At 39.7% G+C, this 21865-nt stretch overlaps 1 protein-coding gene across 2 annotated transcripts in view; it reads right to left on the reverse strand.

Annotated features, from left to right (window-relative positions):
• Positions 1 to 11740: 11740 nt before the first annotated feature.
• The window catches only part of klhl4 (kelch-like family member 4), a 31888-nt gene continuing 21763 nt past the window's right edge, over positions 11741 to 21865 (reverse strand). For both annotated transcript variants that reach the window (XM_035160555.2, XM_035160554.2), the window contains 7 exons: positions 21151 to 21363; positions 19938 to 20124; positions 19636 to 19860; positions 16945 to 17107; positions 15442 to 15654; positions 13510 to 13681; positions 11741 to 13155 (listed from right to left, as the gene is read on the reverse strand). In XM_035160555.2, coding sequence (XP_035016446.1) covers positions 13096 to 13155; positions 13510 to 13681; positions 15442 to 15654; positions 16945 to 17107; positions 19636 to 19860; positions 19938 to 20124; positions 21151 to 21363 — 1233 coding nt within the window. In that variant the 3' untranslated portion in view covers positions 11741 to 13095. The remainder of the gene's footprint in view (positions 13156 to 13509; positions 13682 to 15441; positions 15655 to 16944; positions 17108 to 19635; positions 19861 to 19937; positions 20125 to 21150; positions 21364 to 21865) is intronic.

Below are 21865 nucleotides of genomic sequence, written 5' to 3' on the forward strand. Positions count from 1 at the left end.
TGTTTTATAGTGTTACTGTGCTTGCACAACCCTTTAATCTTCCCTACTTGAAAGAAGTGAACAGAGTAAAAAGCCAGTCTAATATTTTTCAGAAAAAAAATTCCTGAAAAAGAAATGCTCAAAACCCAAAGCAAACCCACAGTTAGTGCAGGGCAGCTTTGGTGTGTCTCTTTTCACACTGTTGTGAATAATAACATTTCTTTGTTGGGGATTATAGGTCCTTGCTACAGGGTGTTCCAAATAATTTTGCCTGTGACAGCCTGAAATGGCTTTCAGTTTGTCAAATAAGTGCAGAGTTGCTGTCTAAGTCATGCAGTGAACATTCGAAGATCACTGTCCTCAACACTGCGAGGCGTCTGCGTTAAGAGCCCCAGCACAAACTGGCTTTTCATTTCTGTTATCATACGCCAACAGTATGGGGATCTCACTGGAGATTTGTGCGGGACAAGTTGTATTCTAGATGATATGCAGTAATCAGGCCCTTTGAGTCTCCTTCTGTCTCTTTCTCTGTCTCTCTCCATCTCACCCTCCCCTCCTTCTCTCACTCCCTCTCTTTTTCTCTCCAGTCTGTCTCTCTCTCTCTCTCTCTCCCCCTCTTTCCCCTGCCCTCACTGAAGCTGGTGAGCACTCAAGTTTTGCAGTGTTTTAGCATTACATCATTCCACATGGCACACTATTAAGCTTTTGGGAACTGGGAAGACAGCCCAGGCTTTCAGATTTGTCTTAGCATTGAGCTCCATTGTTGCACTGAACAGATGAATCACATGTTGACCAATCCAGCACTAAGCTAGGGGAAATAATTAATGCAGTCCTCTTTTTTTCCTTTCTCTAAAAAGGGGTGACACTGCGACTATAGTTATAAGATTCCGTGCCGTTTGTGTCGACACTGGTTCGTCATATGTTGGTCCTGCAGTGGGCATGGCCTCCACCCATCTATCCCTCCATCTGCCCATATGATATTCCATCCAGGTACGATGTCATGGCGACGCTTAGTTATGCAGTGGAATTTATTGTCTGCACTGCGGCAGATTACCATTGCTTAACATGCCACACAGGAGACTTAAAGAGGCAGCACCTTTTGCAGTGTTGCATCCTGCTGGCAGCTATGTTGGAAAGCCTGAGGCATGCTGGGAAGCCTGGTCTTTATGCATGGTTTCCTGTGCTGTGAAGGACAGAAGGCATGCGGTATCAGCGCTGGAGAGGAGAAAGAGGGAGACAGGTGGCCGTCACTATTTACCCTGGCATTTGATTTTTGCTTTTACTCCTTATTTGATTTTCTTCAAATAAGACTGTATGTGGTGCCATATTTCCTTCTGTGGCATATGGAGCTTACTTTTCCATTTAGTTTAAATTTGCCATATGCTTTGGCCATTGAGAAAACTCATTAAACGCCAGCTCACATGCACTAACTTCTACAGAAATGTTTCTTTCATTCACTGGCTTAAATGTGATGCGATAGAGGACACAGGTTCAATATCTTCTGTTTTTAGTCACCCAGTCATCAGAACTGGTAACTTGGTATATTTTTAGTATTCCTTCCAGCTCCATTCTATAACAAAATACAGATTCAACCTAAATAATTGAACACCTCTGCACGTCAAACTGGGGTATCAGACATGAGCCGCAGGATGAATTTGAAGGGAAAGTATTTTACCAAGCTAAAGGCTATGTAACAAAAGACTTAGACTTCTCGGAGTACAAGGGATTTTCCTGCAAGAAATGTGTAGTAAGATGTGAATTAATCTTTTGAAGTTGTTATCTGCATGAACACACTATCAGATTCAGACGGCAGGCTATAGGCGGATAAGAATGGTTCAGCTTTTGTCCACCGTGGGCAATCCTCCTGGCAATATGGCTTCTGTGTGGGTTTTGCCTGTGTGATGCTGATTGCCTGGGGTTAAGCAAGAAACAAAATGTTCTAAAAATTGATTAAATCAACCCCGGTGTGTCTGTGCTCAGATCCCATCTGTAGGTAGTTATAGACTGTGGCCTACAGCTGAAACACAGCAGAAGTGTTCAGATTTACAACATCACCTCACTGTACTCGCACATTATCCTCATTACTTCAGAAATTTCATTTTCTTGTCACATTTACATAACTGTCACTTCATCCCTGTGCGTGCAGTGCTACATCTCATATTGATTAATTAAAGTCGTTTTGACCTAAGCCATCTTTCTCCATGGGATTTTGAATTAGGAATGAATTAATAATATGTTATAAATAGATACATAGGAAAGTGATTTAAATATGTTTTAACATACATTAACTGACTTTCTGTTGCATGTGTCAGAGAGGACATTCCTGAGAAATCCCTTGGTGCACAGGATATATTTTTCTTTCATAGTGAGAACTGAAAAAAGAGGAGATATGCTAGTGCAAAAGCACTTTATCGCTAATGCGGCTGCAAAGCAAGACGGAAGCACCAGCTTTTACACCAATTACAATACCCATCATCAAAAGCAGAGTCTCTGGGGCTGTGTTGTAGAAATACACAGTAAGTTGGTACCAAACAGTTTTACATTTTATGAGTATTTGCGAGTTAACTTTAACCAACAGTAATTCCTCCCTTGTATCAAAGATGTGTTTGGTCAGTAACTCAGGTAAATTTACTTATCTGGTGTTATAGTTTTGCCCTGAAAATAATCCAGTCACACTGAGATAACGCAGCACAGCAGATGACTTTAGGTAACAAAACATTGCTTTTTTGCATTGACCAACATTATTTGTCAGATATAAGTATCAAAATAAATAAATATATATATTTTTTTTTATTTTTTTATTTTTTAACAACTGTGGCTATTAGAAAACTGCGATTTATTTAATTCAAGGAAAAATATGAAACTAGAAAATAGTTTAACAAGCAACCAGCCTATAGTTGAAAGGCGTGCTGACCATCAACAGATAGCTTAAGAACATTTTAGAAATCCCATCCTCAAGCTGCAGGGTCTAAACACCATTCAGCTATGGCTAAAACCCAGGTGGCTCATAAATGTAGGAATAGCAGCAGCTAGTTATCAACTAATGCTACCACCCCAGCTGAGCAGACGCAACGTGCCGCCTCAGATAAAAGCAATTAAATCGCTTCTCTTTCTGTTGAGCTGAGCTTCCTGCCCACGACTACTGCACCAAAACCACATAACATTTTCTCGACAAAAGTACAAAAAAACATATATTCAACAATTACCATATTTTTACACTTTTCAGTTTGAATGTCCACACAATTCTAAAAAAACTACCCTCATGTTAGGCCTTTACAGCATCTACTGGATTTAGTTCATTTTTTCATTCATTTCATTTTTTCAAAACATCCCTCATAGGCCACTATAATTTTTTAATCTAGATTACATTATATGGTGTACTTGTATCTCTGTCCTTATTTGTTTGTAGTTTTTAACCTTTGCTAAGGACTGTGAAAGGTGCTGTAGAGAATAAAATTCAGGTCCATTACTTATCACACTGGCCTCTCTAATGCAATGACTGGAACTAATACTCTGTGACCTCTGATGTCAGATGATGATGATGATGATGATGCCACTTACACCTCCTTTTAGTCAAAACAACTTGCTCATACAAAAAGGCTTCTCACCTTTAGTAGTGGTAGGTATTGCTTGCAAAGACAGTAATTCCTCCCTTGTATCAAAGTTGACAGTAAAAGCATGCATAAAAATGTCTCAGGTGGTATTTATTATTTCTTTTTCATTGCAGACCAGAGAGAAACACTGGACATTTCTTGTGGTTCCCTTTAGTGTTTTGTCAATAGCTTGCCATATCTGCTTCGTGACGGTTCCTCCAGCAAAACAATTTTACTTTAGCCGAAGCTCCACAGCAGCAACAAAAGGCACATTCACAAATTGTCTTTCTGTTTCAGCATTTCAGAAGGAAACCTTGAAGACGTTGCTTGCTGGACACACTCAAACCGCAAAGAGTGTTAATTCTATCAGTGTTTCTCCTTACTCTGACAAAGTGGGAACTCGGCTTTTGTCCTTTTCAGAAGCCGGAATCCATATAATTGAACTATGCTTGTTTATTGTTTATTTCAACCATAATATCATCTTAAGTTGCAGCTTGCAGACACAGTCTATCCTAGGTTTGTTTGTGTTTGGCATTGTGTAAGGTTACAGTCCACATATCATCATAATTAAATAAAATCAGACAAGTACAGTTAAGTTTTTCATTAGTTAATCACTATTTCTTTGGTACTCACCTTTCCCACCATGTGTTGCTGGAACTAAAGTAGAATGTGGCCTACCATGTCCTGCATTTACACCTTTGGTGATATCAGCAGTGATGTCACTGGAAGAAACCATGTGTGAGTGGGGGTGTGGTAGGTATTGTTATCATTCTATTTTCTATATTTTGTGTATAGGGTTTCAATCAAGCTGCCAAATGTAAGTTTGGTGTAAGTACCAGCACAAGCGCTTTTAAAGTTGGTTCTAATCTATAACTTTCACCTGCCTGTTTCCAGGAGGGTGAAGTCTGGGCCAGCTCCTGCTGATGGAGGGGCTATATAAGCAGTTGTCGTTTAACTGTCAGGGAGAAAGTACAGCAGAGTGTAGCCATGTGCATGTGATGTTATTTGTGGTCGTTATATATTGAGATGCGTTAACTGTTATTTTCTTGTTACATGTCTCATTACACATCTAACATGGGTTTCTGAGTCTGAATTTTAAAGGCCACTCTGGTCCGGCTCCCCGCACTTACAAGTCATCCAGATTAGCTGCATGTTTCCAGTTGTAATGACACTGAAAACTGATTGGCTGAAGGCTTCAGTGACGTGTGTGACGTGTGTTACGTTTTTATTCTGAGAATTCAGATGCATTTTCTGCCATGTATATCCATAAATGTAAGATGTTAAAAGGCAAACCCTAAAAATGTTCTATATAGGAACATTATCCACCTCTTACCTCGTAATTAAATATCTATATAATTTATCTATATCTATATTTATCTCTATTTATATCTCTTTGTTTCTCTTTGTTTCTTTGTGTCTTATTTTGTATTTCTAATGTGGTGATTAATAAAGAAGAAAAACGGTATCTCTGTATATTTCTATCCAAAGAGGATGTGATGAATTACATCTCCTTCTGACAGCTAGTCTCTGGTTTTAGACAGGGTAACTCTACACTATAGTTTTAATTTTCAGCTGAACAAAAGTTCTCAGTTTGTTGTTCAATCACAAAAAAGCAGACGGTCGTTGTTTCTCGTCTCACTGACGCTACGAGAAGTAGAGAGTGTCCTACTGGAAGTCAGACCAAGTCCAAGTCAAACACATATTATCTCTTGCACCATGTCACCATGATGTTTCTCAGTGATCACATGTAACAGCCACATATGTGTTTGCCTGCAGTTACCTGACAGGTATTCAGCCATAAGGGACCAACTGTTGGCCTGTTCACATAGAAAAATAATTGCTGAGTTGTTGTGGTCCGGGCCATATGCTAGCACCACTGTGGGGATGAATGAAGCTGAAGCAGTATGCCGTATATGGGTCACAGTAAAAGCTATACAATTACACCTACAAACTGCCACGATCGCTCACGTACCTTTTACCAGACCTAACTGGTTGTAAATGCACATTAATGCCAACATTTTAAATTAGCCTGGGAATTGCTAGTAGGGCTAATCGCTAGTAGGGCTAATTGCTAGTAGTGCTAATTGCTAGTAGTGCTAATCGCTAGCACTAATCGTCAACATTTATATTAACTTACAAACTGCTAATCACTAATGGTTCTGGCACATATCGCAGCCATGTAGGTAACTGGAATTCACAATGGTATTTGTGACAGAACCACCTTTTCTGAGACATCTGTCGTATCTGTGCAAACCATAACCTATTTAATGAAATAAATAGCGTTGGTACGTTTTATTTTCGAAAACAATCTTCAATGCAGTGTAGTAGCATGAACCGCAGTTGCAAACAAAGGCATTTAAACAATTAAAACTGCAGAGGAGCTATAGCTAAATGTATAGGCAATTTCAAAATAAGATAAGAATCTAAAGTTAGTGTTTGCTAGCAAATTTTTGTACACCATTTAAAAACAGCAGACTGGGCTTGTTGCATTCCTGCACGGCTGTGTTTTCTGTTTTTGCCGCATAGCCACATTTCTATAACTTAGTTTCACTTCGCTTCCTATTCAGCCTGCATCCTCAAGTCATCCGACATGGCTGCGTGAACCTGACCCGTAGCGTGCAGAGCAGTGGACATTTGTTGGCTCCTCATCCATTCGAAAGCCGTCCATTATGGCTCCGGATGACAAATGTAGATATGGCAGTGCGCTCCCACAGGCTGTAAAGCATGAGGCCTAACCGTCCTTACAGGGGAAAGTAATGGTCCACACCTTTAATTGTCGTGAGCTGTTCATCTTCACTAACAATAGCAGTAAGCAATGGGTCTGGGAAAGAAAGGCAGTCGTGTCTGACAAAGGAAGTGATTTAGTTCTGGAGGTAATTCGTAAGTGGGTGTTGCAGGGGCAGCAGTAATGTGCCGAGGGGAAGATCATATGGGGTAAGAGGCGGAGCAGACAAAATAGTGGCACACAAGCAACTCTAGATGTTTCTTTTTCCTCCTATAGCAAAGATTTATCTGAAAAAAGAAAGCAGTAAAATGTATATTGTGTGTGTCCTTCAAGCCGCCGCGGTTTGTATTTCTGAAGTGGACATCGTGTTCTCTGAATTCTGGATGCTGCAAAGGCAGAAGCGGAGTCAGACCAGTGCGACTTTGTCATTGTGGTTGTCAGAAAACAAACAACATGTCTCATATCAAGAATTGGGCTGTTTGCATATGTGATCTTTTTTCTGGTCTTGATGTTTCCTTATTATTCCATTTGATGTTGAAAAATCATTTGATGCTCGACTTCCAAAAGTCTGCTTTTAGTTCTGTTTTTTTTTTTTTATTCCTCCCAGTCTTCTAAATAGGCAAAACTGATGGAGAGAAAAAAGGTGCCACTGATGGGTCACTGAATTACTGTCTGAATTAGACACATAAAAAAAGGAATAGACAAGTGCAGTTACCAAATTAAAGCACGTTCCCTGAGAAAGTTGAGGCCCATTAAAATGATAGATTGCCTGGTGTATGCAAAAGGATGCTTTACACCCACAAAACAGTCTAATTGCATTCATTCCTGTGAAAAGTCCACAAATGTTGAATCCAGATTCTCAGGCGTACTGGCAGCCGGCTGCTTGACAGCAGACGACTTGCTTCAAACGAGTAGCGAGGGGGAGGGATGTAAAATCTTGACAAACAGTGAGAGCCAGTGTCCACATCATCTCTCGCCCCTGACAGGCCTCCCCATGCATGAATTCAAAGCTGGTAAAACCATGGCTGGATTCATTTTGATCTGACATCCATCATGTAGATCAGTGTTGTGGTTCCACTGTACTGTGTCCACGATAAGATGTTTTGGCAATCGGCCCATGACATCTGTTAGAGCCAGTCAAGAGAAACTGGGACCAATTTGGCATTTCTGTCACATATATTTTTGTTGACTTTTGCCTTTAAGTGCTATTCATTCATAATAGAATAGTCACACAAGTATAAAAGATATACCTTAATCTAAAAAAAAATTATTTAAACAACATAAAAGTTAATTAAAAGGTGAATATTTTCTGTATGTGAGCTTTATCATGATTTTTCAGGCTGCAGATTTTGGTGTGAGTAACATGTTGTGATTTTTTCATTTCATTTATTTATATTTTTACCCTATTGGTACTATTTCTTTTTTTTTTTTTTTTACCCCATAGAGGGTTTGCAAATTGGAAAACTGGGAGGGATTGCACAAGTGAAATTTTGTTCTCTTTCCATTTGTCAGCAGGAACCAGTAAAAGCCTTGCAGCCAGTTGCCTGGGGGTAAATGAAGTTTTGTGTTCTAGTTTAAAACCATTAAGAAATAAACTACATGATTCCTTGCAATATTAATGATGGTATAAGATGCAGACGAGACCGACGTCTAAGGGTCCAGGGCTCTTTGATGGCAACCACTGAAATAACAAGTCCTGCTTATACTGATCCAATCACAAGTGAGTGTGTGTTCTTTTAATTCTGACAGCAATTTTCAACCACACATTGATTTAGCCGATAGCCGTGCCTGAACCTTCTTAGAACACCAGTCTCATAGCAGAGTTGCAGAATTACAGATAAACCACTCGGTGTATCTCCGCATCAGCCAGCGTGGCTGAAGCATGGCGGCATGTGTGTCGAAGGCGTTCGGCAGATGGGATGTGTCTGATATCTCTCACTCAACATAATGAGAGGAGAGTGCGCTTCACCAATCTCGGGGCCCGTCTGATGGCAAGAGACACGGTGCCCACTCATATGGGAGGGATCTTTCCTCTCTTCAAAGATAATGAGATGACAATGTATTCAACTATCATTAGATAGAGACGGGGTTTCAGGGGGGAGGACGGAGGGGGGGAAACATTCTGCAGCACTTGTCTGCCGCCTTTGATCGGACGAGAAAAGCAACTGTCACTCTTTGTATCGGCGCGAGACTCATGAAAGCCTGGCTAACTACTTCATCACCAGCAGTGTCACGAAAAGGCAATAGTTTGTGGTGTAGTTCCTCGAGCGGGCGATCCCTCAAGTTCACCTGGATTGTCAAGCTGCGCAGGAACACACACGTCCCTGTGGTTACTGTCCTGCTGCCTCTGGGATCTTTTCAATCTTTTTGTCTTCCCTGAATTCGGACAAGAAAAATTTGTTGCAGTGTAAAATCAATTTGCCATTACCTTGAGAGGGAAGACCAAGCGTTTGGCCTGGCACGGCGTTTCATTGCAAGTTATCAAAAGTGCCAAGATAACAGGCTAATTTAAGCAGGATTGAGGAGACAATCTTTTCGGGGTTTTTTATGAGCCGACAGTTTGTTGTGGCACTTGTAGAAGGATCCATCTTGTCTTTTGTCCCTGTGGTAAAAATGATCTCACGCGCTGTTTTTTTTTTTCAGTCTTTCTTCTTTGAAAATGAAAAGGCAGAGCGTTATCTTTGTAATGGAGCGATTCTTCTCTTTTAATTTATGCGAACTGCCCTTCCACCTAAATCTAAAAATATATATTAAATGAGAAAGCAGCCTGGTGCACATATGGTGCGTATTCGCAACCTGCAATCGATATAGAACATTGTTTGCTTCTCATGCTGTGCTGTTGCATCTTTCTCTCATCACTTTCCATCTCTCACTGTCACCAGAAGAATAAAATAGGAGGGAGAGCTGCTATCTCACTTCTAAAAACAAAAATCAAAAGGAGCCTAGGAGCAGAGCTCAAAAATAGAACAATCTGTCTACATTTGTCACACAATTGTGAGAGGTTGTTCAGACTTTGGTGACGCCGAAATCCCTTTAAAACCTGATAAATCATCTGTCAAGTCACAACTTGTCTCGTTCGTTGGGCTCTGTGCTTCCCTTTAAACTCAGCGAGATGCTCGTATGAAAGTTAAGGATGGTGGCGCCTTAACAGCCAATTTCCCAACATTTCATCATCATGTCTCGATAATTATGCAGGGTGATTAGCTCAAGTATTTGTCCTTGGAATTCTTAATGGTGGTTGACATTTATTATGAACAGTAATGGTATTGGAGATCTTTGATTTGCCGTTTGCAGTGGTGAGCGGTGTTCGGTACCACAGTGCAACAGCACCCTCTCTTGATAATTTATGATATGATTACATCACCATGAAGGAGCTTACAAAGTGTGTGTTTGTGTGTGTGTGTCTGTGTGAGACTCAGACAAATACAACTGCAAAAATGAATTAAGATGAACACTCACTAACAAAACCAGAATAGAGTGATATTAAATATTTAAATACTCTGCATGATTTCATTACAAAATACATTTGAAATAGCAGATTCTTGTTGAGACCTCTGAACAAAAAGAAACTTTTTCACTACTATTTTTGTTTGTTTTTTCTTCACAGAGAAAATAACAAATAAACCATAAGAAAATCCATATTTAATTTGTCTCAAAACTTAAAACTCATTCAGCCTTTGAAATATAAAACAACTTCATGGTGTGAGAGTCATTATATGCACATCTTCCATTTTACGTATTTGGTATAATAATAATAATTTAATTCAGGGATTAGACCTGTATGTTATATGGTGGGATTATTATATGGGAGGAAGAAAATGAGATAAATTCCCCTTTCAAAATAAGATGTTTTATTTCAAGGGAGGTAATTAAATAGCCCACTTACAGTAAATGGTTAAATGATTCTAAGGATAATCTTAACAGTATTACTATCAATTTTGTGCCGCATCAGCTAAAACAAAGCACCTTTCAGATAAGCCAGTGCTGTGAGACTTTATTTCTGAATTATCTGAATTATCAGTTACCTCATCTCACATTTTATTTCTTAGGATTTCTATCAAAAATGGCTGCAGAAGTAAAAATTCTCTTGTGAAAGTTTAGTGCAAGTGAAGGTGTAGAAATATAATGTACAGCTCATTCTTCTGCCGGTCATTCAAGCTGCATTAAAGGGATAGTTCACCAAAAAATGAAAATTCCCTCATTATCTACTCACCGCTATGCCGATGGAGGGGTGGGTGAAGTGTTTGAGTCCACAAAACACTTTAAGGGGTAAACAGCGTTGCAGCCAAATCCAATACAATTGAAGTAACTAGCGTCAACTTCTTCAAACAGAAAAAAACAACTGAAAAAGTGTCCGTAAGCCCCGACATTTAAGTTTGACTCGTAACGGTGTCATTTGCACCACGTCTTTAGTCTAAATGTCCTCTGTGATCCAAGCGCGAACGCGGCTCCAGAGGAGGATAACATTTGTTTTTCATTTTTGGGTGAACCATCCCTTTATGATTTTGAAACCTGATGAAACCTAGGTGGTGTATTACATCAGACCCTCATCACGTGGTGTGGACTCTCCTGTTCTTTATCACTGTGTGCTTCTAGGTGCGGTTGCTGCCCGATGGGTGGTACCTCCACCGAGTTGGCAAAGCAAGACTAACAGATGAGGAGTTTAAGATATGAAAAACAGATTGTAAAAGTATAAAATCGTTCACTTTTTGCAGCAATCCTTTCCAACGCAGGGGGAAAGTAAATGGAGCTATCATTACACTCTCATGATTCAACAGCCATTAAAAGCCTATGCCTTTTGAATTAATTGCACAAAGATCTATTGAGATAAATGTTCTACATGTTCGGGCTTTCAGTGATATTATTCTCTGAGGAGGTTGACGAAGGTTAAAGTTGTTATCCTTTATTGATTTCTTTTATAAGATCTGGCAGCAGGAGATGCAGATAAACAGAAATAGAAAGTTTAGTGAGGGAGCCTCATCTGAGATATGGATTGTGAAACAAGGGGGGATCTTGCTGTAATGTGTTCCTAATATGTTTGTGTTCTCTAAAAACACAGACTGGTTTCTGGGCACATAATACAGCGCTTTGTATGCAGAAACCATTGTAATCTAACCAAACACGCGAGCGGAGAGTGGAGGGACTGAAACTGTTTGGAGAGTAAACAACGAAGGAAAAAGACGGCAAGCAGAGGCAGTTGGTCCTCAATTTGTTGGTGAGGAAATAAAAAGCTGCCCAGAGCTGTACCAACAAACATGCTCGCTCGATTCAAGAAGTGGCTGCAGTGACGACGACAAGACTGAGGTTAATTCTGACATCAAAGTAGCTTCCCAGTCTGTTTAGGTGAAAGAGCGAGCTTAGTTTACTTAAAGCAGAACAAGAGAAATGAAAGATCTGCCCACCGAGGGAACCACATTCAGCTCTAAACATGGATTTGATCATGCAGAGGAGACTGAAGTCCTTTTATTTATAGGTTTCGCATGCTGTACAAAATTATGATAAAAACATAAAAAGTAACATTTGGCCCCAAAAAACATTTTATAATTACAATTACAAATAGATCTCATCGTGAGCAAGTCGGTAATGTTTACTTTTATGAGCAGCTTGACAAATCTAAAAAGTCTAATCAGAGTCACGTTAGGGAAGTGCTGTGAGTGTCTGGTTTTCAAGTGCTGCACCCAAGAAAAAAACATAAAACAGCACTGTGGATGCACCCGGTGACACTGAGCCCCAGTTTGATGTTTCTTCAGGGTTCATCCAACATCTGAGCCGTGTATGTGATGATCAAGAAGGCATTGAGTCCCCTACAATACTGAAGAGACAATGATCTTCATGTGTAATACTGTAAAAATCAAACAAAAACAGTAGCTCACCTCGCATGCCCAGAAATGAAGCCAACAGAATAATAACATGTGTAGTCACCAGTGCTCTGGTTTAGGCAACAACAAATGTAGTTCCACAAAAACATTACACAGCAATGTGAAATATCAATATGATATATTCTCTGTAATTCACAATTTTGTAAACTTTTATTTAATGCGCAACAAAACCTCTTCTAAGACAAGCAAATGACTTTGGTGTTCTGCAGCTACAGGCTCAATAAAAAAAAAAGAAAATGTCCAAATATATTATTATTATTCAGCAAAAAGTTTGATTTAATTCCCGAACTCATCAGCCTCAGTGGTCACAGTGGTTTCTTCATCGCTAAAGAGAATCTGTTTGGACCACCCACTAAGGAAAGACACTGGTACATTACATTTCTAACTTCTTCTTTTTTTTTCATCAGAGTGGCTATAAAGGGAAATATAAACCCCAAAAATATACTGTATGTGATGGCACTGAGAGGAAATGTTGGTGTATAAATGTAAACGTAACCTGGAGTTCGGCCCATTTACTCAAAATGCAACTTTTACATTTTATCTTACAGACACACGCAGAACTTTCCATAAAACTAGCGCAACAAACCAGCAACAACAAAGGCTTGGCACTGATTCGCTGCAGCTTCGCCAAGTCTATGAAAATTCTTGATCGGTTGAGAATGTGGAGAATGTGCAGAGCGGAGCAGAGTTTCTGAACAGCTCCTCCCCAGTGGGCAGACATGTCCACTAATGATAGAAACAATGGGTGAAGGCTCAGTCTGTGTTTCCCTCTGAAAAATCATGGATTTAGAGCAAAAAAAAATAATAATGATGAAAACACGACTCTCGAAGGAGGTGTCCTTGATCCGTTGTTTTGTTTGTCCACTTTTTCTTTGCCCACTCTCTCACTTGTTTCCTGTGCTGTCATGAGACAAAACACTCAAGGCAATTTCACCACCACCACACAGGTGCCCGCCCTGCCAACGTTCAGAGGGACCTCCTACAGGAAGACAGAGAGGTTAACATGCAGCTTCTCATCTGAGGCCGTCTCAAAAAATAAAAAGCAAACAAATACGAGAGCTACAGAGGCAAAAAGAGAAAAGCAAGCTATAAAATATTGATAGGATTCATTGACTTCAGCAGATTTGTCTTCCTGACAGGCATTAAGTGGAACCCTGATGTTACATGTGCAAACACAACCTACAATCTCATTAAAATGTATCCAATTAAAATGTCAAAAGTTCCTTAAAACAAAATGTGCATGGCAGTATTTATTATTTATATTAACACAATAGGGATTTAATGTTTTAAGCCCGTTACCTGACTTACAAATGGTTTAGTTTTGTGTCATTACCTCAGTCCACTCGTTGTTCTGTGCATCATAGGATTCAACAGTGGTCAGATACGATTGGCCGTCATATCCCCCCACAGCATACAGCCTGTCGCCCAGCAGGCACACACCCACTGCATCGCGGGGAATGCTGAGGGAGGACACAGTCGTCCACATGTCCGTCTTTGGGTCGTACCTGTAAATGCAACTGTTTTGGTCAAATGGTTGTTTTTGCATTATGGATGGTGAAGTCAAACACCCTTATGTTCACTATAAATCACAGCTGTGTGAATGGTCACCAGGGGGAACTCTTTGCAGCACTGTAGACACAGAACCAAATTGAAAGTTAAAAACAAAACTGTCTCTGGAACAGCAGCTGGTGGACGCTGGGTCCACAGAGACCTGAACTCATCAGCGAGGGCGGAAAGCTGCTGCACACAAAAAAAAAAGTCCTTTGCACCATGTTGGCCACTTCGATGAGGAAAACAAAGACGCTGTGTTGATCTAACTTTGTATGAATTCAATGAAATGAAGTTATTCAAATGTTTTTGTCATTTTTAAGCAAAATAACCTAATGCTTGCAACATAATGTGCCAAGAAAATAATTATGAAATAGTGGATTTAAATAACAGATCCCAGCAGAATAAGGAAAAGAGCCATACTCACACAGATGTGGGACTGGATAGGAACTGATATAATCAAAATGATGCAATTTAACAAACTTATTCCTCTGATTAAAATATTAAAAGTTCCAACAACAATGCTGATGCATCAAATATTTTTTATCAAGTTTTAAAATTGCTTTGTGGGTCTATTTAACTCCAGGAATAATAAACATTATAAATAATAAGCCCAAACAATATGTAACAATCAGAAAGTATTAAACATGCATCCTCTCAGTTATTAAAAGGTTCATGGATAATTAAAGAAACAGCATTGATGGTGAGAAATCTATGTGCCAAATTTATTTGTGGGGGTTAAGAAAACTATTTTACACATTTCTATCTATCTATCATTAGTTTTGTGAATATAGTTCTTTGACTTATTTTACATTTTCTTTATACTGATTTGATCCTTTTTATTTCTTATTTGTTTTATTTTGTTTAAAAATTATTTCAAACTGTGCTTTCTGATTCTCTAGATTCTTTGTTTGTAATGTCCTCGTCCAGCACCTTGAATCTACCTCTGTGTATGAAATGTGCTTTGTAAATAAAACTGCCTTGCTGAGGAAGATTTGTTTCAGTTCCACTTGCAAAATGGCATCAATTAGTTATTGAAGAATATTGTTGCACTGTATGTTTAAATATGAACATAATGGAAAGCATATGTATATATCCCTCCATCAGCATATATTATCTATACCGCTTATCCTTTGAGGGTCGCCGAGGAGCTGGAGTCAATACTAGCTGACATAGGGAAAGAGGTGGGGTACAACCAGTCCATCCCAGGGCTGACACATGGAGACAATCAACCATTCACAACCATTTTAGTGCCTCCAATTAACCCAATCTCCATGTCTTAGGTGTGCAAGGAAGCAAAACTCACACAGAAATGAGGAGAACGTGCGAACTCCCCAAAGAAAGAGCTGTGTGAGTTCAAACCCTTCTTGCTGCGAGGCGCTCATCACTGCACCACTGTTTATTCTGAGCAGTGAATTACAAATGAAGGTTCTCTGCTGGTGTGTTATTTTACCAGCATGTCCAGCAGATGGTGCCAGATACCATCAAATATAACCAAGTGTGGAAAATATGATCTCTTGAGTTTAGTAACATGTAGTGCAACACTGACAGGTCTGAAAATACAGGAACAGGGTGGAGATCTCCAGGAGTTTAGCTCTACTTTGTTCTCATGAGAAATTCAGCAGCCACGCCTTACTGAGCTCGGCCAAATGCAACAGCTTACGCAACATTTTTGTGTGTGTCAGTTATTTCCTCCAGGGCAGAAGCGTTTACTGACCTCTCAACACAATCGGAGAGTCGAGAACAGTGGTTGGAGGCAGGGGCATCGTGTCCGCCTACAGCATACAGGAAGTTGTTGTATGTCGCCACACCCACACCTCCTCGCCTCTTGGCCATGGGCGCACACATGCTCCACTTGTTGGTGTGCGGATCGAAGCACTCCATCGACCTCAGGCACGAGCTGCCGTCTCGACCACCGACTGCAAACAATCTGAGGAATGAAACAAAACGGCGTCAACATCTCCAGTGTTTGACACGGATGTTCAGTCCTGTTGAATCCTGCAAGAGAAGCTGAACTCAGCTGTCAGATGTTTGTAAAAAAACAGTGACAGAACATTGTCAATGTGACAGATTTTATAAGATACAGCAGTACACAGTGGATAGCATTTTTCAAAGGCCCTTTCCTTGAGTGTTCTCTGCCACAAAGATCACATCAGTATTTTAAGTGCTTGTAGCTCACAGGCCCGACAGTAGGAAAGTAGAGGCGAGGGAAACAGTTTCCTTGTTGTCTATTTTTGACCTAGATGCAGAAATAACTCAGCATCGACTTTAACGTTGAATGCTGGATGCAGCCGAGCAGCAGCGGCCTCTTTTCTCCTTCAGCACACAGACATATTTAAATGAGACAGAGAGCTGCGTTATTTTTGCTTAATTTACTCTCAAACGGGGTTGTAAGGCATTAAATACTTTCAAATATACAAACTGTTTTGCTTTTATAGACTCCGCTTACACTGCATGAATTACCACGCTAATCAGAAGAGCTCCGTGCTGCTGCAGCCACACTGCAGTTCATCTCACACAGACCACAAGAAGCATTATGTTGTCAAACTATTACCAAACTAATGCTGCACCTTAGCCTCTCCAGGGCACTGTTACACAACCGAGCCTGTTCTACCGCATGCTCCATTCCAAATAACACATTGTGCCAAATATCTCTACAAACAAGGCAGCTATACAGTTATTGATTTTTAGATTCGTAATGGTAATTCGTTTCACACTGTCTGCAAATCAACATGCAGATGATTAAATCTACTATCTGCATTTCTTTTTCAGTCTGAAACAGATTGTACTTGCAAGGAAAAACCTTTTTCTGACACTGAATTTCACAAAAAGGCAAATTAATGTTAGATAATGATTTTCTTGTTAAAACTAAACAAATTGGACAAAACATGCAAGAGTGTGCAAGAACACTGGTATTGTGTGGTTGTTACAGTACTGGAATATGCAGTTTAAATGCATTTAAATAGCAAACTGAACCTCTTGGCAGCCCTTTCAAAGTCATGCACAAACAGTATTATTCCTTTTCAGTGTAAATTGCCTGTACTCTGTGCTTGTTGGGGCTTAACAAATACCAGTGAACTCAACCTCAGGCAAGATGATATTTTAAAGCAGAAGAAAGACAAATATCATTTGCCCAAAAGTTTAAAGTTGCACATTTCTTATCAAAAGGTTATGTTGACAATATTCTGGAGGTGTGATAAAAATAAAAAGTCCAACCTACTTTCCATTGAGTGCTGTGACTCCCATGGTGCTCCGTGGTGTCGACATACTGGCCACGTAGTTCCACTGTCTGGCCTGCGGGTCCCAGCGCTCCACTGTGTTGAGATAGCTCCAGCCGTCATGGCCGCCGACAGCGTACATGGGGCCCTCCAGCACAGCGATGCCTACAAAAATGGATACAGGTGATAAATGTTACTGAGCAAAACCTTTTGTTTTATTATATGGTTTTGTGAAAGAAGAAGAAAAGTTGTACCATTACATGATTTGAATTCTATAATCGCAAGCAATCATGAACAAGGTAGAAACCTTTTTGTTCTATCTAGTAGTACCAGAAATCTCGCAAATCTCGAGAACCTTTCATCTTTTCGGCTTCACACTTGGAGAGTGTATTGTTACAGGTCCAAGGAAATGCAGTGTTGAATTGGGTTTGACTAGGAAACGAGATCGCTTCGATTTTAATAAACTTTGAACAAACAGATGACCAGCGACAGCGGCGGCTGGGATGACCCAACACAAGAGACATTGTCGATTATGACAACAGCACGTTCACAACAATGGCAACAACAGCTGATTCTCCTGTTCGGGGTTCTGCGTCGAACTCCACTGAACTTTGAATAAACAGGTGAACGGCTGCAAGGCGTCAGGGTCCAGCAGCATGTCTATACATGACCTGACTCATTTACTGCAGGTCACTGTTACAGCCTTTACAAACAGGCCGGTTTACAACAGGCACTAGTGTATTTAAATTGTGAGTTTGTGTGTGTGTGTGTTTTTATGAATTGAGAGTTTGTGGTTCTGCTACAACATCCACCTGTTTTGTAATGACTTATAGTATTTCAAACAAAAATCAAAGCTGAAGTTACTGTACATAAATAACCTCTTTGAAGCTAGTGAAACAAAGATTTTTCAAACTCCCATCATGACACATCCTGTAGGCAAAAGGAAATATAAACCACATGTTGCTCACAAAACTATTAAAATAAATGAAGTGGCATTTCCGAATCAAACATGTCCTTGTTTCTTGGAGAGAGCTGAAGGAGAGGTATATTTCTCTGTTAGAACCGAGCAGAGTGAGTCATAGAGCTGACCAAATCTTTTCCAAAAAACAGGAAGACTATAAAATAAAAAAATAACTGCATTGTTATTCCTCATTCCCAAACCACAGAGGAAAGTGGTTTTCAAAGGATGTTTTAACACAATGGATTTTTATATTACCACCCTTTATTTCCTTTTTTCGTGGGAGTTCAATTATGCCGAGGGAGCACGAGGGCAAGACCACATTCAGAGAACCTTGAATGACACAAAACATTCGGGCACAAACAATTCTCATATTGAGGCTCGCTTACATTACTGCACAGGGGTTTTGGAATAAATATTTTTCTTTCTCCCGTCTTTACCCGTAATGCACACAGCAGGAAGGGGCCGTGCACGCAGGGATGTTGGTAGACACTAAGCTCCTAATATATCCAGACTCAGAATATTCACAGAACAAGCCAAGCAGAGAGAGATAGCTGCTACAGGAAAGATGAAAGACGACACAGGTAATCTGTACAGTGTGATCTCCTGGGCTCGCTGATACGTCCAACCACACAGAACGCTTTGACAAGATCTTCCCGTTCTGTTAGCCAGACTGTTTCAACTGTGAATCAAAATGCCTCTGATATGAGATTTATTGGGTTGGGAAGGGTAAAGGAGAGCAGGGCCAGCACAGCCTGCCAAGCTTTGATAGGGGAAAGGGGAAAATATCAAAGGTCTATCTCAAAAAGACATGTGTAATTTTTTTTTTACAGCATGCCAACTGTGACCCTTTCTGAGCATGCATCCGGAAATTTCTGGGAAAAGAACTACAGGAAGCACGACGGAGTGGAAACTTCAAACACTGAAATGATTGAAAGAACTGTATTTTATCATGAACACCCTCTGAAAACAGTAGTTTATATATTATAATAATAATAATAATAATAATAATAATAATAATAATAATAATAATAATAATAATAATAATAATAATGATAGTTGACAGAAGTAAGGAAAGATTAGAGGGTATGTACATAAACATTTAGAAATATACACACAAGGATATTTGAGTCTTTACTATATTATTCACAAAGTCTTTATCAGTTTATCTTAAAAGGTAAACCCATATGCATACCACCACCAAGACCCATCAATCTCCTTATGAAAAACATATTTAACTTTACTAGATATTTATTTGGATCTGCATCAATTTGCACACACTCATAAATATCAGTCTCCTAAACATGTCTGTTTTTTTAAATTAAGATCAACGAATCCTTTTCTTAGAAATCTTGAAAAAATGTAATATTTCGCAATGTTGAATAAAAGGTGGAGGGGGGAGAGACCAATTCAGATTCTTGCTAAATTTGTATTGCTTACTCCTTAGGTCAGGTCCCACCCCTCCACAAATCTTAATGAAAATCTTTTTGTAATCCTGCTAAAAAACTAAACAAACAAACAAACAAACAAACAAACAGATGCAGACAGAAACATTTTCTCCTTAGTGGAGTTAAAAAAGTGTCAGACCTTAACATACTGACATACATGATTAGCTTTTTGAAACAGTGTCCTGACTTGATTTCGTTTTTATGAGAAAATAGGAAAATTCTTTCAATGTATTTCCTCCTTACTTTTTTTTTTGTGAAATAAGTGAAGTACAGTGTGACACACTTACCTAGTCCATGTCTGTGTGTTGACATGGGCGGCATGGTGGACCACACTTTATTGATCGGATTGTAGCACTCCACCATGTTGGACGTCTTGAGTCCGTCCCTCCCTCCGACCACATACAGCTTGTTGTCTATCACCGCCACGCCAAACTGCAGCCGCCGTCCATTCATCACTCCAACCTGGACCCAAGTGTTTGTCCGCAGGTCGTACTTTTCTATGGTGGTCGAACCTAAAACCACAGACACGTAAAGTATTATTATTCAGATAAGCTTGCGTTGATGTGTTACATTACTAAATGTCTCATACCTTTGGTGGCATCCATCCCTCCCACAGCGTACAGTGCTCCCACAGTGGACTTTCTAGGTTTGGTTCTGGGGCTCTGAAACATGGGTCGTCGCTCGGGCAGGAGATGGTACTTCATGGCCTCCATCAGCAGCTTTTGGCATTCCAGATCATCAGAGAACATCTTGTTGTTTTCTAGATCTGCAAGGAGCTACATTACAAGAAATCTGTCGTAAGGGTTTTACTGTTTTAATGTTAATATAAAGAAAACTTTAGATGGGATGTGATGCGATGGCGATCCAGAACCTGAGCTACATAGTTATTGATTTCATTCCAGAATAGAGATATCAGTCATTTCTGTATCTCTGTTACTTCAAAGATTAATCCATTTTCTAAGTTAAACAAGGATATGTTTTATAAGACGGACTTGTAAAAATATAAATTCAGATGGGTTCAAAGTCAGTCCTAAAAACATTATTATAAAAACTGATAACATATTGTTTATTTCTCTGCAGCAAACTAATATATTTTAAACCATTTGTATTTAGTGCAGTTATCTGGATGCATTTCCTAAGCAGTGCATCACATCTTATTTTGGAAAACACCTTCTTTTCAGTTTTAGGTGACTTATCTCCATATACTATTAAACCTGGGCTGAGATGTGATGAAGTAGTTTTTGGTTTTATTGAATATTATATGTGACTGAAAGTTATGCATATATGTATTGATCTTGTTCATCCATTTAGTTTTTATTAAATAAAAAGACATTGCGAGACAATGAAAGACTGCTTAACTATGGAATAATTAGTTTAGGAAGAAAAGCATTTTTCGTTTTTTCAGATGTTCATACCTTTTATCTACAATAAAGGCTTATCTGTGTTTGATGTTATACAAATTTGGATGACAGAGTAAAATATTTGCTCCTCTTAAAAACAAGACATTCATAAAACATGAGTTTCAGTCAATAACAATTCAAACCAGGCTACAAATCGATGTCCTTGACAGCGCACATAAAATGTCATGTGTTGCTGTCATGCTGCCTCTTTGATTTATCTCTGCGAGAGGAGAGTTATTTCACTTCAGCCACTAACAAATGGGTTATTGACACTTTAACTGGCAACTATTTTGCTATTCAGTGAATCATTAACGTTTTTTTCAAGCAAAACCTTTTTTTTTCACTTCCCAGTGTATAATCCTGATTGTACCTTTTTTTAAGCCACCACCTCTGTAATCTCACCTGTGGAGGAAGAAGAGGCAGGCGGATGTAGGCGAGCAGGACGCCGAGGTCCTTCTGTCGATGCTGCACATCGTATCGCACCCACATCATCAAAGCCTGGAAGATGGTCTCCTCGTCGGGAACGTTGATGTCATCGCTGGAGAGCAGCTTAACAATCTCAGCTGTGGGGAGCAGCAGGAACTCTTGGTTCTGAATGACCTCCAGGAAGTGTTCCTGGAACATGGGAGACACGTAGGAGGCAGATAATCATCAGTCATTAACCGGCACCCTGTGTGTGTGTGTGTGTGTGTGTGTGTGTGTGTGTGTGTGTGTGTGTGTGTGTGTGTGTGTGTGTGTGTGTGTGTGTGTGTGTGTGTGTGTGTGTGTGTGTGTGTGTGTTATCATGAGGACAACATGTCACAAGGGCAGAGAATTGTTGAAAATTGAATCCGAGCAGATAGCTGATGCCAATTTAGACGTCTCTATCTACAATTTCTAACATAACTGATCCCCTCTTGAAATTTTGGAGGTAGAGATGAAACTGTCATCTGCTTCACTTAGCTCATAAAATCAAATGACCGCACAGCAGCCAGCTACAAATCAATCTGGCATAAAGCATCTTGAAAAAAGCCTCTTCATAAGCTAATAAACCATTTTTCGCTGCTGATCACATGGCACTGCTGAGCCTTTATAAGCCGTTTAATGAGAAACAGATAGGCACTGCACACCAGCATTA

Source organism: Hippoglossus stenolepis, chromosome 7 (assembly GCF_022539355.2).
Source record: "Hippoglossus stenolepis isolate QCI-W04-F060 chromosome 7, HSTE1.2, whole genome shotgun sequence".
In the NCBI taxonomy this organism is placed as follows: domain Eukaryota; kingdom Metazoa; phylum Chordata; class Actinopteri; order Pleuronectiformes; family Pleuronectidae; genus Hippoglossus; species Hippoglossus stenolepis.